This window comes from Gossypium raimondii, chromosome 5 (assembly GCF_025698545.1).
Source record: "Gossypium raimondii isolate GPD5lz chromosome 5, ASM2569854v1, whole genome shotgun sequence".
NCBI lineage: Eukaryota > Viridiplantae > Streptophyta > Magnoliopsida > Malvales > Malvaceae > Gossypium > Gossypium raimondii.
The window spans coordinates 40330240-40347623 of record NC_068569.1 but is presented as its reverse complement, the minus strand read 5'-3'; the positions used below and the strand labels follow the sequence as shown (position 1 = coordinate 40347623).

The following is a 17384-nucleotide window of genomic DNA, read 5'->3' as shown; positions in this document are numbered from 1 at the left end:
AGGAAGGAGAACCCCCAATTAGATCACAATTCAAATTTACCATAGCTCTTTATCATTTTTCTACATTGAAATTAAACACACACATATAGCACCTCATGAAGTGAACGAATTACCTGCAATGGTAGCAGTATCCCATCCTTGTAATAGCTGCTACAACAACATTAAGCACCGCCCCACTCATTTTCATCGAAACCTCTCAACACCAAAAAATTGAACAAATCAAACCCAGATAATGGATCAACGATAATCAAAACCACTAATAGTTATGTTCTCTATTTGTCATTCAAAGGAGATGGACCCGTGCAATAATACCACACCTCCTATGCAAAATTAAATAAAAAACCTAAAAATAAATATTTAGAAAATAGATGAACAAGTGTCAGCTAGAGGTTTCAATTTTAGTAGAGTCAAACTTAGCTCCTGAACCCTAAAGGAATCAAAAGACAAGAACGCGTCACGTGGAGAAGTGCAAGCCGAGGCGGCGATGCGCGTGCGCGGCTCTATATTTTTGTGTCCCATAAGCCATGGACCATTCTAGAAACGACTTCCCCAACCCAAGGTCAAAGCCCTAATCTCTCTTTCAGATCTGCTTTCCATTTTCCCTTTGCTCTCTCCAGTATCTCTCATCATTCAGGTACGCTTGCTGTCACATCTTCTGATTAATGTAATTTTCTTCTGTTAGGGTTTATTCGGTGTGATAAATTTTATTTGTGATTTTAGACTGTAAAATTTTATTATTTAGTGGTTGTGTAGACAGTTATTCTTTGTTCTTGGTTGTGGATTCAACTTCGCTTGCCTGCTGTTTTGTGGATTCAATATTTCACTTGCTGAGTTATTTCCAACCACTGGAATTTGCTAATTTTTTGGGTTCTGTTTGATAAATTTGTTTGATGATATTGCATAAAGCTGATTCAAATCTTTTACTTGTTACTGTTTTGTTTTAATTCTTTAATACTAGGATTGGGTTGCCCCAGGATTGTGTTCAGAATAAAGTACTAGAAGGATAAAATGAAACTTCGACTAATCATAAATTTATTCTTTCAAAGTCTATGAGGTTAGGACGCAGAACTTTGTGTTGGGTATTCTTTATTTTTCAACAAGGATTTCCTCCGACATGTTCAGCCAATGGGTAGGCAGGGGCCTGCTCCAAAATGGTGAAATGCTAGTTTAGTCTTTCAAAATATTTTAAATTTGTAACTTAATGCGAGTAAATATGCATTATGGCCTCTCTCTAAAATTGGTGAAATATTTAGTTTAGTCCTTCCCTAAATTATAAAGTAAGTTAATAACGTTAAAATTGTATTTTAACACCTCCCAAAGATTTATAATTTAATTCTGCTCCCTCAAGAAAGAGTTTCTGGCTTTGTCCCTACCAGTAAGATAGTTTGAAATGAACATCAAGTAGTACGATTTTGTTTAGTTTGAAAGGATTTTGTACTTAGCGGAAACTATTTTGAAAGTGGAATTTTGAATTGTCATCTTGAAGAATTTCTATGCCATTGGCAAACTAGTACTTTGATAGAAACCTCTTTTAGGATACTTTATCGAGCTTGGTTTCTTGGTTTAAAAACAGTAAGTGCCTTAATTACAAGCTTCGCTAGATTGCATAAAAGGATTTTAAAATCCCATTGTTTCTTTGTTCTTATGTTGATTGAAGAACTAACATTGTTTTTTCTCTTCTGTGAGATGCACTTCCGGTCATCATCATACCAAAATGCAGGTATTGAGTTGGTTTACTTTTATAAATGGACTGCAAGAAGTTCATCCAATTGGTTGAGGAGAAGAAGAAGAGAGCTTTGGAGAAGAAAGAAGCCCCTTTAAAATGGGAACAGAAGCTAGAAGCTGCTGCAAAGGCGAGGGCAGATGCTGAGGCCAAAGAGAAGAGTTCAAAGAAGGCTAAGCACAAAAGGTGTGTTTCTGATACTGACAGTGAGAGTGACAGTACTGACGGGGAAATAAAAAGAAGAACCCATAAAAAGCATAGGAAGAACGCCCACTGTGATTCTGGTGACCATGAGAGGAAAAAGGACAAGAAGTCAAAGAAAAAGTCGAAGAGACATTCCCCAGGTTCCAGTGATGATATCAGCAATTACTACAGAAGTAGTTCTGAGGAAGAGAGGAGGAAAAAGCGAAGCTGCCGAAGATGGAAGCATCATGATTCTAAATCAGATTCGGAATCTCTTGTTTCCTCAGATGATGATGACAATGAGATAGTCAAAAGAAACCACAGACTCCATCGGCGTTCAGTGTCTGGTACTTCAGACACATCAAGTGATGAGAATGATTGTAGAATTCGAAAGAGAAGCCACACAAGACACCACAAACACCGTCAGCGACCAGGGTCAAGTGGTTCAGAGTCTTCAAGTGATGAAGCTGTTCATGCACCCAGAAGGCAAAGCCATTCAAACCACAATAAGCATCATCAACGATCAAACAGTGTTGTCTCTGGTTCACTAGATTCCGATGATGAGAGACCTTATCAAAGGGGCCGGTCATTAGGTAACTCATCGGATGATAATCTTGAGTCAAGGAACAATAGAAGTGGTCAGCATCACCATCATTATCATCATCATTATCATCATCATCATCACCGTCACCTTCACAGACATCAACCACATTCTGAAGCAAAGAATCATCTATCTGGGAATTCAGTTGAACCTAATGGAAAGCATCGTGAAGATCACCTTTAGCGAAACCTGGAAAAGGGTACAACTGAAATATTGCTCATGATCATTAGAATTGATAAGCATAATCCTATTCTAATGTTTGACAAGTGTTTTCCTGATTGAGGAATGTATTACAAGTGCTTATGTGGCTACAGTTATTGTTACCTTTTATCGATGCTAAATTTGTGGTAGACTGAAATACTGAAATTTACTTTTTCAAGCCTGACTTTCAAAGTTTGATGTTCACTTTGATAAATTTCTTTGCAAGTTGTGGTAAATGCCTGCTTTTGTCGCAATTGTGTCAATCGAACTTCGCAAAATCGTTTTTAAGTGCATTTAAATTTTTTTTTTTCAATTTATGTTTTATTTGGTAAAAGTAACTGAGCCAATTGAGTTAAAGTTATATTAATGTGGTAGAATGTTTTTTGATCTAATTAAAAGTGGCTTTATGCTTTGTTTCTTTTAAGCAAAATTGATTTGTTGGATTGATATTAATTCACTCGTTTGATTTGTTGGCTCTTTGGATTTGTGGAGAAAATAATTTTTTTTATAAAATTTAATTTATAAACTTCAATTTATTTTCATTTTAGTTTCGTTGTCACATTTTAACATGCTAATTTGAATATATAACAATGATGTTTACCATTAACTAAATTATTTTGTTATGCATACAATTATATCAAAATTAAAGGTTTTTTGTATTTGATGGGATTAATCAAAATTTAAATCTCACGTTACACATTAAATCAAAATTATATCAAAAATGTTTTGGGGCTAAATGTGCTTTTGGAGCAATAAGTAAATGCTAAACAAACACCTTTTCATAGGAGTGAGCATTCGATCAAATCAAGTGAAAAAATTTCGAGTTAATTGAGTTCACGAGCCTGAAATTTTTTCGAATCTAGTTGAGTGAAATGAAATTCGAGTCGAGTTGAATCAAGTGAAGTTGTTCGAGTAAAATTAAAAAAATTAAAATGTCAAATGAAAATATTATTACAGTATAACTAACTCAATGTTAGAGCACATAAATTTTGAAACCATATATATTTGAATTTTTTTTAAGCAAAATAATAAAAAAATTGAGATACTTGAGTATGATAAATTTGAATCATTAGTTAGGTCCCAAAATTATTATTTTAGAAAAAATTAAAATTTTAACTTATATATATATTTTAGAATTTTTAATAATTTTATAATTTTTAAAAATATAAATTTTGAATTTTTTAAAATATTTTGAATCTTTTGTAATTTTCTTTTGAGAGATGGACCAATTTACTTATTTTCAAAGTTAATAGGGACTAAAAGGATATTTACACTAATCATTATTCAAATTATTCTAGTTTTTCGTATTGTAAAATTCAATTCGACTTAAACTTGAAACTCAAATTGAGCTATTCAAGTTGACTTGAATAATTCGAATAACGATTCGATTAACACGAAATTCAATTTCTTTTTAATTTTTTCGAATTGAATAAAATTTTGCTTACTCTTAATTTTTTTAGCTCAAAAGTACTTTTGACCAAAAGCAAAAGTACTTTTGCTTTTCAAAACACATTTTTCTAACTTTTGTTGTTCCAAAAGCAGTTTTGAAGTCAAAATAACATCTTTAATCTTGTTTATACTCTAATATATTTATGTAATATTTATATTAAGTATATAATTATTTTCTATTAAAATTTATTTCAGATATATAAAATTATATATTTAAATTTATAAGGTTATATTTTAATATATTCAATTAAATTTTAAAATAATTAATATTAATTACTTACACATATTTAAAATTTATATTTTGTATATTAAAATATTAATAATGAATTATCATAAATTACTTTTTATATTTTTACTAAAATATCATAATATTAACTAATTTAAACATTATTTAAAGAAATATATATTTTAAAATATTATATCTAAGTGAATATTTTAATTTTTAAAAACACTTTTCAACAATAATATTAATCACCTAAAGTTTTAAATTAATTTTTTTTAAACACTCTTCATAATTACTTTTTTTCACAACACATTTTGAAAAAACGATAAACTTATCTTACAAACCCAAAAAACCCTAAAGGAAAAGGGCCCCACCACTTATCTCCAAGAATTAGGGCTTCACACCCTCGAAATGCCACGTGGAGCCTCCAAAAGTGGCTCATGGCTCATTTTATGAAACGCCACCTCATCAGCTTCTGCACAACTTTGGCGCCGCCTCCCTCTCTAGTCCCCGCCACCGTAACCATCTTTTATACTCTTTCACAAGTCACCACCGAGACCATGACCGTCATTATACCTTCTCTCCCACATGCGCACCTTAGCGCTCCTCCCCTCCCCATGTCTATCCTGCGCCGACTCCCCTTCCACTCCTTAACCCCCTGCCATTACCGCCCTCGCCGTCGATTCGCTACTCTTGCCGCAGTTCGGCAAGATACCACCGTCTGGACCCCAACGCCGATCTCATCAATCGAGACAGCCGCCGAGTCCCTCTTCCACATCAGCATCGACGTGTCGAGCTCTCCGGACCTCGCGGCCTCACATACCTTACCGGGACAGTACCTCCAGCTGCGGCTCCCTGATGTGGAGAAACCTTCTTTCCTGGCCATAGCTTCTCCGCCGTCACTGGCGGCCTCAAGCGGAGCGTTCGAGTTTTTGGTGAAGAGCGTGGCGGGTTCGACGGCTGAGCTTTTGTGTGGGTTAAAGAAAGGGGATGTGGTTGAGCTTAGTCAAGCGATGGGAAACGGCTTTAATATTGATAAGATCGATCCGCCCGAGGATTATCCGACGGTTTTGATTTTCGCTACTGGGTCAGGAATCAGGTTAGGTTTCTTCTTTTTTATTTAGATTAATTAAATTTTAATGTTAAAGCTTTATTCCATTATTATTCTTTATTTCTTACAAAATTTGAATTTATTGACATTGGAGTTGCTGGATTAGGTGAAAATTTGTTGGAAGATTTTACAGTCCAGTTTTTGTTCTTATTCTTGCATTATATTTGAGCGAATCCCGGTGATGCTTCTAAGGTTTGGGTTGGAAAATTTTGGTATGGGCATTCTCTGTGAAATAATTGACTGTCGGCTTTTTCTGGGATAACTTTTCATTTATGCTCTCTGAAGCTCAGAAATTTACACTTTTTCTGGGATATCTTCGTTCAGTACATGGTCTTATAAAAATTCCTTTTGACGCTTCAGGGATAGAATCAGTGGCTGTTAGTCACACTATTTTTGAACTACTATATCTGAATTGACCAATTTTACGTCATTTAGAAACTATTTTTCCCTCAATATTTTGTTTGGCTTTGTGTCCCATATTATTTGTTCTTTTGATTTCTCTTTTTTAGTGTACAATCAGCTGTTTAAATCTTTATAGCTTTCAGTTATCAGAATTTTTTATGTCATCAAGGCATGATTCTTTAGTTTGTCTACTTCATCTGTGTTTTGAAGCATTTAATAGTTAATATTTAAAGATGGATTGAGTAATTGCCATGGATTTCTGGATTTTGCGCGCATATGGGATTTGTTTTATATGTATGCTTTTCTTTTTGCAGTAATACCTTTCCCGTTCAATAAAACAAATGCAACCATCCCTAGTCTTACCATGTTTATTAGGATGAGCATTATTTGGTGTAAAACGAAAAAACAAAACCAAATTGGCTGATTTGGTTTGAATTGCTTTCAAAACCAAACTGAAATAATATTTTCGTTTCATAAAATTTTTAAACCAATCCAAACTGAAAAACTGAATTAAATAAATAACATAATATTAATATTATGTTTATATTGTATTGTTTGGACTGAAAACTGAATTGAATAAAAGATGTAAACTGAAAACTAGATTAAATAAATAATATAATATTACACTTTACTGTATTGTTTGGATGAGTTTTTCATATACTTTATCTAAAATCTTTTTATTATCTTAGATGCAGAGCAATGTTTTCAAATCCATTAAATCATGCATCTTGTGAATTGGAAATTGAACTTTATTTTTTTATCATTGGCATGCATGATGGGGAAATGTGGTCATTCTTGATTGTGATTCTTACTTTAAAAGAAGATTAGCCCCGTAACCATCTATCTATTTCAATATATCATGATCCTTCGACCAAGGTCTTTTCCTCAAGAATATGACTCACATTCATTAGAACAATATCACACAAGGCTTTATGATCTTATTCCCCACAGTAAACTAAGCATCCAGATGTGACATGAAATTTCTTACCACTTTGGAACTAGCAAATTTTGCAGGGATGGATATGCTTTTCTATGAGCAAGTTCAACTTCTATACTGCTTCTTTGGAATGACATCCTCCATCAATAACCAAATCACAAACCTTTCCACTGCAATGTACTTTCATTCAAAAAATGCTATGCTGCCTCCATTCCTTTTCTTCACCTTTTGTTATAGTTGGAAACACTCCTATGAACAATCGAAGACTCTCCCTGGACCATATTTCTTCACTTTCTTCTGCATACTTATTATAAATTGGGTCTAGCATATCATCATCTTGCTCTTCCTTCTCAGTTTTGTTCACTCTTTGTTCAAGAGAATCAAGACAATAATGAGAGCCTTTCTCACCATAACTGAAACAATGAATCTTAAGAGTTGCTGCCAGGCTTAGAACATTATGTCCAATACCATTTCCAGCCTCAAATCTCACTAAAGCCTTCCCCTTTTTCCCTTTGCAACATTTTCCATGTTTCCTCCACCACAATGATTCATAAAGGAAGCCTCTTGAGTATCTTTAAAAGTTGTTTATTCAGAATACCTCTGGTCCTCCTTTGTGCTATTCCATCACTCTTTCTAGACAACTTCCTTCTTGCACCATCTTGCAAAACATGCTTTCCAGCCATTAAGGCATTTCTCGTGTATCTTCAAGGTTTAATAACCGAACCACGCCCATCTCATCACTGGTAGATTGGTTTAACCTTGCTACCTAGTGAGATATCATTTGTTCATTACTCTCATTTAATCCAACTTGTATAAAGAGATTGCTAATTTAGAAGAGGACTCCTCCACTGGAAATCCCGTTTGCCTTAATGATTTGTTTGCGCGTTACTCTTCGACTCTCTTCAACTGGTAAGAACTGCTCGAGCAAAATTTTTTAGTGTTCCCATATGCTGATTTTAAGCTTATTTTGGTTTGCATGTTACTCTTCAAATCTCTTCCACCATTGAAGTACTTAATCTCAACAAATAACACCTTCCTAGGTCCACCATAGGTTTCATTTCGAAAAAATACTCCAAGCTAGCTTCCCACTGTAAGTAATCTTCCATGCGCTTCTTCCCTTGACAATCAGCTTTAATCTAATTCCACACCTATCTAATTCAAGAGCAAACACAAAGTGCTCCTCCAATGTTCCTCATACAGGACTGTTCACAGGTCTAGCATCATGAGAGAAGTCTTCAACCAAACCATAATCAAATTCATTAGCAAAACTCCCTTCTAGCATGTCAAATTGGTTGTGGTCATCTTCCTTAATTTCCATATGGGTTCCCTCCGGTTCCTATTGTGGCCTAGCATTAATTGCATGCAACAACTCTTCAATCACACCTCATATTGCTACCAGTTTTGTTTCTTGAACCTGATCTAATTCTTCTTGACCTCTAACATGTCCTACCTTGGCTTAAAAGAAAAACTACTATAAAGTCTAGGATCTGGTCAGGCTCTAGTGCTAAAATTGGTCTGGGTTAGGGAGAAACAACAGTAACTCAATAGGATTAAGGCTGAAAAAGGTAAGATAGAAGTTGAAACTCTTGAAAACTTCTAGTTTCTGTAGTCTATTAATTCAAAGAAAATAATGAGAGGCTTATTTATATTGAGGTTACAAATAAAGATTTAATCCTAGCCCTAGATTAAAACTCTAAAGATAACTTTTACAATCCTAACCATCCATCCCTATGCCCAATAATTAATAAACAGAACAGAATAATAAAATAACAGAATATTTAATGGTGCCTGCGACAGTCCTAATTGTTCTCTTTTCCGTTTTTTAAAAGTAAACTGATATGATTCTTTGTAAAGAGTTTTTCAAATGGGAATACACTATGGTTTTACATGCCATTTAGAAGTCCATTTTTGTATGTTTCCTGCAGCTTTGTAACTTACTTGTTCTCTTTACTTTTTTCGTTTCCAGTCCAATTCGATCTCTCATTGAGTCAGGATTTGGTGCTGATAAGAGATCAGATGTGAGGCTTTATTATGGGGCTAGAAACCTCAGGAGAATGGCTTATCAGGTCTGGTGCTTGCTTATTAAACTTTAATTTTCCAGAATAAGTAAATCCTGCTCTTGATTTTGAAGCTCTTATTTGTTCCTATAATAGGATAGGTTTAAAGAGTGGGAATCTTCTGGTGTCAAGGTCGTGCCAGTATTATCACAGCCAGATGATAGTTGGACTGGTGAAAGTGGCTATGTACAGGTAGAGTGCAGTATTCACATCCATGTATTAAGATTTTTTGACACCCTGATAATCAAGTTATTAGAACCTGGTTTTACTTCTGCAGGCTGCCTTTTCTAGGGCCAAGCAAATTCATAGCCCTAAGGGCACTGGTGCAGTTCTTTGTGGACAAAGACAAATGACTGAGGTTTGTTGCTATTTCTTTTAAATTGAACAATGATCACTGATTTCTTTGTTTAATATTTATGACTGTGTCTAGCATTTCTTTGATATGCAATGTTTTCGATGATTTCAATCATTAACAATTGATGCATGCTTTCTCTGCTTTTAACAACAGAAAACCTTGCATATAAATTTAGTGTGTGCTCCAAATGATGTTGCAGTCTCAATCATTTAGTTTTAAATTTTTTGAATTTCTTGTAGAATATAAATTTTAAATCATATTGAAGATATTTGAATCTATACCTTGAATGATGGGATTTCTAGAGTTGAAGCACACTTTTGGAGTAAAACTTTCATGTAGTCTACGATGTTTGGTCATTGGAAGAGCCACAATGAGCTGTGATGGCAAGCCTACTGCCTACATATGGTTGTTTGATACACAAAGGACATTGGGGACATTTTATCTAGGAGTCCTTTTGTAGTTCTCATGCACTAGTTGCTCCCTGGACGAGCAACAATAAGCTGTGTTACACGTGTACATATGGTTATTGGATACAAAAAGGAAATTTGGGATATTTCGTCTAGGAGTTTTTTTATAGCTCTCAAACACTAGTTGCTGCCTTCATTAGATTCTTCAACTTAATTATGTTGTTGAGAGTGTAGTTATAGCACTTAAATCTGCCAACTGAGACGACAACTTGCTCTCTAGCCCTATCAGTTGTTCCTGTTTCCCTAAACATGCTTAAGGGATTTTCTTGAACCTGTACATTGCACTGTTTTCTAAGAAAGAAATGGAGGGAAGGAACATGGGCTGAGTAAGAAAAGGGAAGGATAGAAAAGAGGATTTTCTGATTTTTGTGCAGAATTGGAAACTAGGGGGGGAAAGCTAGGTGCTGAGGATAAATGTGAATAAAATAAATTGGTTCTAGTTGAATCAGTGGTTTCCACCACTTTCAGAGGAAATGGATTTTGAAGGTATGCACTGATGCAATCTTTCCCGTTTTTGTTCTCTCACTCTATTTCCTCAATACGGATGAAGCAAAAGAAGGACGACCAAAAAAAACCAATTTCCTTCCACCTACTTTCTGTTTTTCCTCTTCCACTCATACTAAACACAGTTTAAGGTTGAAACTTGAAAGTTAAGAACGTATATGGTGCAGAATTCAATATTTGTGATTCTGAAATCAATAACGGCCTGGGTAGTTATGTGAGCATTTGAAGGCAAACTGGTAAACATGCTTAAGGGATTTTCTTGAACTTGTGCATTGCACTGCTTTTCAAGAAAGAAATGGAGGGAAGGAATGTGGGCTGAGGAAGGAAAGGTAAGGATAGAAGTTTTTTCCTTCCTGATTTTTGTGCAGAATTGGAAAAAAAGAGGGAAAGCAAGGAGCGGAGGATAAATGTGAATAAAATAAATTGATTTTAGTTGAATCAGTGGTTTCCACCACTTTCAGAGGAATTGGATTTTGAAGGAACCGGCAGATGCAATCTCTCCCTTTTTCGTTCTCTCACTCCATTTCCTCAATACAGATGAAGCAAAAGATGGACACGACCAAAAACACCATTTTCCTTCCACCTTTTCTGCTTTTCCTCTTCCACTCATATCAAACACAGTTTGAGCTTGAAAGTTGAGAACATATATAGTGCAGAAGTCAATATGTGTGATTCTGAAATCAGTAGTGGCCTGAGTAGTTATGTGAGCATTTGAAGGCAAACTGGCAAAACCATAACAGATTTCTGTCAACAATTTGGACTTGTGCGGAAACTTGACATCAAATTGAGCTAGTGTAACAACTGATCTTTGGCTATATAATACTGGAAATCTGAACTGCTATGATGAAAGCATGATGAAACCTGTTTGTGGATAATTAAACACTGCATAACATGTGATATTAGGAGAAGGAGAAAATATTAAAATATTAAAGTATAGAAGGAAAATCCGAAATGAACAAAAACAATTGGGGAGTAACAGAAGCAACTCTAGGAGAAAATTAAGAACTGAGAAAACCAGACAGAATCAGTAGGGAGAACATCTCAATACTCAAACACGAATATGCCTAATAAAATGCTAACTACCCATAATATTCCCACTTACCAATAATCCTCCGCTTTCTGGATGTCATAGGGCTCTCAGATAGATACGAAACATGGGAAGATCAAAATAAATAATAGATAAATCTGATATCCTCATACCACAATACAAATGCAACCACCTTGGAGGTTTCACATACATCCTCAAAGCTACGTATTATCAGTAGTCCACCCTCCATACAAATACACAGAAAGGAAAGAGTGAATGGAAGTGGGAGGGTACTTGAAATAGATCAGACATATGCTCAGGGGGAAGGGGAAGCAGGAAGGAGTTTGATTTCTCCATTTTGCTTTGGATTTAGCGATTGCAATTTTAATGTTTGAGCTCTTACACTTGACTCTGGATTGACTTTGTTTCTGTATTTATGTCATAGCTTTCTCAAAATTGTTATACCATTTCTCTAGTCTGCACGTGATGTCAATGTTTGGATTTGAAGAGGCCAGGCTTGTCTAGCATAGGATGCAAATTGTATTTATCTTGCATCAAAGAAATGGAGACTTCTTGATTCCTTAAGAAATAAGGAATGGATGGAAAGGGGTAAAAGAATGACCTAGTATGTTTGACGAACATTGCCAACATTCTAACTGATTCCGTAACCAAAAGTGGCACTTTTGGTTGAGAATGAACTATGATCTGCATTCTTTGATATCATGAAGAAAGGCTGAAGCCAATAGGTAGTAAAGATGACAAAATATGTTCAAGCATGGTTGTTGGTATCGCACCAATACCGGCCCTACTGGCTGGTACATACCATTCCATTTGTAAATAGGAAATAATTTAAGTTTTGTTCCAGTCAAATTTCAGAGTGTGTTGGTGGCCGTCTTTCTGTCCATTTTGACTATATTGGCCTGTATTAGTGTATTAGTGGGTACCTGCTTGTACCAATTGGTATAAGATTTTTATATTTTAAACTAATTTTTAATATATATTTTTTAACTCATAACCGTTCTAATTTTTTTATAATTACATTAAAAAAGAAAATATAATCATTAAATTAAGTTATTTATCCTGACTAATAGTTTTAAATTTTGTATTTGTGTATAACATATTTTACGTATGTAATTGAGCTATGTTTGTGTGTATATTTATATATATTATTTAGAAACTATAAATTAAACTATAATTATATTTGAAAAAAAAATTATAAATGCAAATAAATTTGAAACAGTACACTAGAACACATTGGTAACGATATGTCCCGGTACCTAAGCAAAAAGGGTACATCCATTGATATGGTGCTGATGACCTTGTGTCCAAGTGTTAACCACATTCTAACCAATATGGAACAAAGCAATGGCTCTCAGTTGAGACTTCCAATCACATTCAGTTAGACCATGTATTTTTTTCTGTTAAAAGGACTAGTAAGCTTTAAATGCTAGTATTTCTATAGCATTATAGAATTAAAAAGTGGTTTATGGCTAGAAATTAAACTATTTGAGCAGAATGCTATAGGTTCTCTTGACCTGGTGGTAGAGATATTCTTTTTTTTTTTTCGATAAAAGAATTACTGGGAAAGAGGATTTGAATTTCACTGAATTTATTCACTTACCACTTAGCCAAATGCTTATGCTTAGGTGCTATTATATTATTCCAAATGTGAAGTCTTATTTAAGCAACATTATTGGGCTTGAGTTTTGCATTCTTCAGTTATTTCTAGTCCCCACTTGAAATGAAATCTTAACTGCTAGACGAATGTATGGCTGAGCCGTGGAACTGACTAAATGGACCTTTTCTAAGAGTAGGGTAGGCTGGCGATTGAGACCCTGTATGAAGAAGCTCATTGCTTCACGTAGAAAGTGAACAAAGCCAGTGTAGTTCACTTCATTATGGCAGGCAATGAATCAGTCAAGTAGAAATGCCTATTCATTTCACTGATTCTTAGTTTTCCGACCACTTTTCATAAGCAACATTTTACGAGTCTGCTTAGGAGGTCGTTTACAGTGTTGAGGAGTTGGGACATTGTATTTGTATATAAGGTGAATGTTGGTTAGTAGGGCATGGTTAGTTGGGACAGTGTTTATGCTAGGTGAAAATTTTCACTTATTTTGAGGAGGTCTTATTTTTAAAAGAGTTTTTATTTATCTTTCTAGTTTCAAGTTAAAGTTTTTAACGAATTATTCTTTATTTTATGTCCAACTATTGTAATACATACGTACTAAATAAGTTTTTTCATGCAGGAAGTGACTTCAATACTTGTAGCAGATGGAGTTTCGAGTGAGAAGATCCTAAAGAACTTTTGATGGAGTTAAAACGGAACTTTTATTATTTGTTGTATCATTGAGGAAAAGCTGATAATTAATTCTTTCTCACCATAGCTAAGAATGAAAGCACACGCTTGGCTAATAAACACTTTATGTTTGGGAGCTAATTCATTCAGCTTCTAATGTTTTTGCTGAAGCCAACTCTGAGTAATTATGACTGAGTTGGGTGATTCACTCCTGTTAGTCTTTTCATTTTTTGAAATCACAGCAAGAAAACAATATTCTTGCTCCATAAGGAAATAGGTAGGGAGGAGAATCGATGATGTATTTTCAATTGTTCATAGATCAGAAGTTATTTTCTTGTAAGGAAGTGGCGACGCTTTTTCTTCTAGAGAAATTTTCATTGTGTTGAGAGAATGTCGGAGAGAAACTCGGCAAATAGGTTTTAAAGAACACGGTTCATTGGACTTTGCTAATAGAAAAATTAAGAATCAATATTATTATCAATTAAAATGGAATATTAACTTGTTGATTGTAGGAAATCAAGAATTTTAGTGGTAAGGTATATTATAATTTCAAAAAGAAAATGGGGTTTGAATTTTAAAGAAGGAATGGAATTTAAAGTTTGAAGATGACATTATTATGAGAGAGATAGCTATGAATTTTGAATATAGTCGGTAAACAGATATGAAAACAAACAAAAAAAAAAAAGAAAAGAAGGAAAATCAGAATTTACAAGATTCATACAAATCAAATGTGAGCAAAATCTAGTTTCAGTTATTCAAGGTTATCTATATTAAAATAATGTTGCTCATATAAAACTATTATAAACCATTTGATATAAACAGTAATATTATACTAAACAAGATAGAGATGAATTAGATATACAAATTAAAGAATTGTAAGAAAAAGATTAATAGAAACAATTAATAGTTCACATTCTAATTCAGTCTTTATGGTTAGAAATCATGTTGAAATAAAAAGAAAAAAAGCTAGAATGGTTATTAACTATAAAAGATTAAATCAAAATATTATTTTTGATGGTTATTTTATTCCAAGAAAGGATGTTTTAATTAATCGGACTAAATAAGCAAAATATTTTAGTAAATTTGACTTTGACAAATCATGCTAACAGAAGAGTCCAAGTCTTTGACAACTTTTAGGACATTATCAATGAAAAGTAATGCCATTTGGATTATGTAATGCACCACAAATCTTTCAATGATGGATGGATTCTATATTTAATAAATATAAAAAATTTTGTGTAGTCAATATAGATGATATTTTAATATTTTCAGATATATTAGAAAAACAAAGAAAACATTTAAATATCATTTCTCAAGAATTCATAAAACATGGAATCATACTAAGTCCTAAGAAAATAGAACTAGAAAAAACAGAAATATTGGCATACGATACTGGAACTGGAAACATCCAGGAATATAGAGACAAAGAATCCGTGCAACTATTAAAAAAAATAGCTGGCATGGAGATCGATAATTTTTCATCGCACATAATAGAAGAAATCAAGAACAAGTGGGAGAATTAGAACTCACCAAGACTATCAATAGATTCATTACATCTAGATGAAATAGAAGAAATGAATCTAGATAATATTCAAGAAGGATAAAGCCAAATTAAAGAATTTATTATAAAACATTTGATTTTTAATAGAAAATGTAATTACATATAAAACTAGGTTTTCATTCCTATTGGTGTTGAAGATATAGAACTTGTACTTGTATTTTCCTTATCTTTCTCTATTTGAGTATTTGAGGGTAAAACTAAATTATCATTTGTATTTGTTATAGCAATATTTTTAAAATATAATTTATCCCTAACGACATATATTCTATAGTACTTATAGGTTTAGAAGTACTTGCACTACTTATCTTTTCTATCATCCAATCTCTTGGTATTGATAGATATATTAAATGTAATAATTTTGGTTGTATTTAAGTAGTGAATTTATTAGGTTCAAAGAGCTCAATAATTTTATTATTAATTTCTTTGATCTCTACTTCTTTGTATTAGTATATTCATTAATAGAAGTCCAACTTATTGCTAAATCTTCGCTAAACCATTAATTTCAGAATTTTTGTCTCAATTCTAAGACATAAACATTCTTCTATCGAGGATCGGTAATAGATATAAAGTAATTTGGTTTAACTTTAAATCCTATTATTCTCGTATGTAAATTTGATTGAATTCCTCCAATAAGTGCTTTTATTGGATTTTCAAATATTTTATCTAATAAAACTGCTATTATTGGTATATCATGATCTTTTCTAAACAAAGCTTTTATTGTTATCATTATTATTCCTAAATGTATATATCTAACTTGAGGATATTTCCTTTTAATGCTCTTAATTTTATCTTTTGTAAATAATGAGATTTCTATTAATCCTCCTCTAGTATCTTTAGCTCTTGTATTACCACTTATTTTTTCTATATGTCTTTGACACCATGTCCTATATTTAGATATTTTATAAATTTTTCTTTAGAAATATGATTTTATTTATTTTTCTATCATTTCTTCGAAAAGTCTTTTCTTCTCCAATTATATTTCCTAATTTTATATCTTGTTCATTTTAGGAATTTCTTCTAATTGATTATTAGAATTGTTTTCTATATTAAACACAAATATATATTCTTCTTCATCGTATCGAACCTATTTCGATATTAATTGTATAATATTTCCTCAAGATTTATTTCTGCTTCGAACATATTTCTAAATCTTGTTCTTCAAGTGTTTTAATCATTTTCTTGCACTTTTTCCATTATTAGGACAATTTGGTGTTATATGTTCTTCTTTATCACATATAAAACACTTACATATTTGTCTTTTAGGTTTTTAGAAGGATTTCTTCTAATAAATCTTTTCTTTTTACTATAACCGATATTTTTCTATTTCTGGTTTCCATCTAACTAGCTTATATCTTCTATTTTTCTTTTTATATTTTTATAAGTATTAGGACGCACGGTTTACATCCAAATTCCCATTCATTTTCTAAAATTTTGTACAATGCTTATTACTTAATTTATGTTTAACTTGTTTAGAAGGCTTACTTTGTAAACAATATAAAGTTATTCTTTCTTTTGCAAAATTAATTCTATTTCCTATAGAATATGTCTTTGTCTGGTTGTACACCACTATTTTACTATGCTTTTCTAAATAAGAATCGTACTTTTTATACAAATCTCATCCCACGGAGGTGGTAATTTATGAAAATATTGGTTTTCCAAAATTCTATATTTTCATTTTTTAGTTTTTGATATTCATGAAGAAATTTTTAAAAATTCTTCTAAATATCTAATGTCACATAATTTAATTTTGACAATATATAACTAGACCGACAATCCGGATCTTCTTTATCAGTATAGCCACAAAATTCTGTTTTTAGAATAAAAGTTAATCCTTTTAAAAGATCTTTGGGAGTTCCAATCTGGTTGATTAACTACCCTTTTTGGTCTATACCTTTTTCAGATTCTTCCCATATTCTTAGAAATTGTAGAACATCTCCTTGAAATGTTCCAACAAAATAGTTTAAATTTTTTTTCTTTTGACCACATATTGTTGTTTTTATTAACAACAATAGTCATAGATTGTGCCCAATCATCTATAGTTTTTTCATAGTCTGCTATAGGAACATTAGTTAGATCTAAATATATTCCTCATTGAGCAACATTTCTTTTATTTAAATCATCTATCCTATGTGGTATAAGTTGAGTAGAGGATTCTCCTAAATTTTCAGATTTTTTTTCATTTGTAGCAATATTTTCGGTTTGATTACCAAGAATTCTAGTTGTATTTTCAACTTTTCATATTCTTTATTAAAAGATCTCAGATAATCATCTTTTGAAGATCTTG

General features: G+C 32.7%; 2 protein-coding genes across 3 annotated transcripts; both read left to right on the top strand.

Annotated features, from left to right (window-relative positions):
- Positions 1-433: 433 nt before the first annotated feature.
- On the top strand, positions 434-2886 carry LOC105766078 (uncharacterized). Of its 2 annotated transcripts, none has more exons than XM_012585391.2 (2): positions 434-634; positions 1721-2886. In XM_012585391.2, the coding sequence occupies exon 2, from the start codon at positions 1746-1748 to the stop codon at positions 2688-2690; it is 945 nt and encodes a 314-aa protein (XP_012440845.1). In that variant the 5' UTR covers positions 434-634; positions 1721-1745; the 3' UTR covers positions 2691-2886. The 2 variants fall into 2 exon arrangements, with proteins under 2 accessions (XP_012440845.1, XP_012440843.1); XM_012585389.2 differs by having other exon boundaries at positions 436-634; positions 1687-2886.
- Positions 2887-4805: 1919 nt separating this feature from the next.
- Positions 4806-13879, top strand: LOC105766077 (fruit protein pKIWI502). The gene is made up of 5 exons (XM_012585388.1): positions 4806-5479; positions 8797-8896; positions 8984-9079; positions 9165-9245; positions 13490-13879. Exons 1-5 carry the CDS (start codon positions 4821-4823, stop codon positions 13550-13552), a joined length of 999 nt encoding a protein of 332 aa, XP_012440842.1. The 5' UTR covers positions 4806-4820; the 3' UTR covers positions 13553-13879.
- The last annotated feature ends 3505 nt before the right edge of the window (positions 13880-17384 follow it).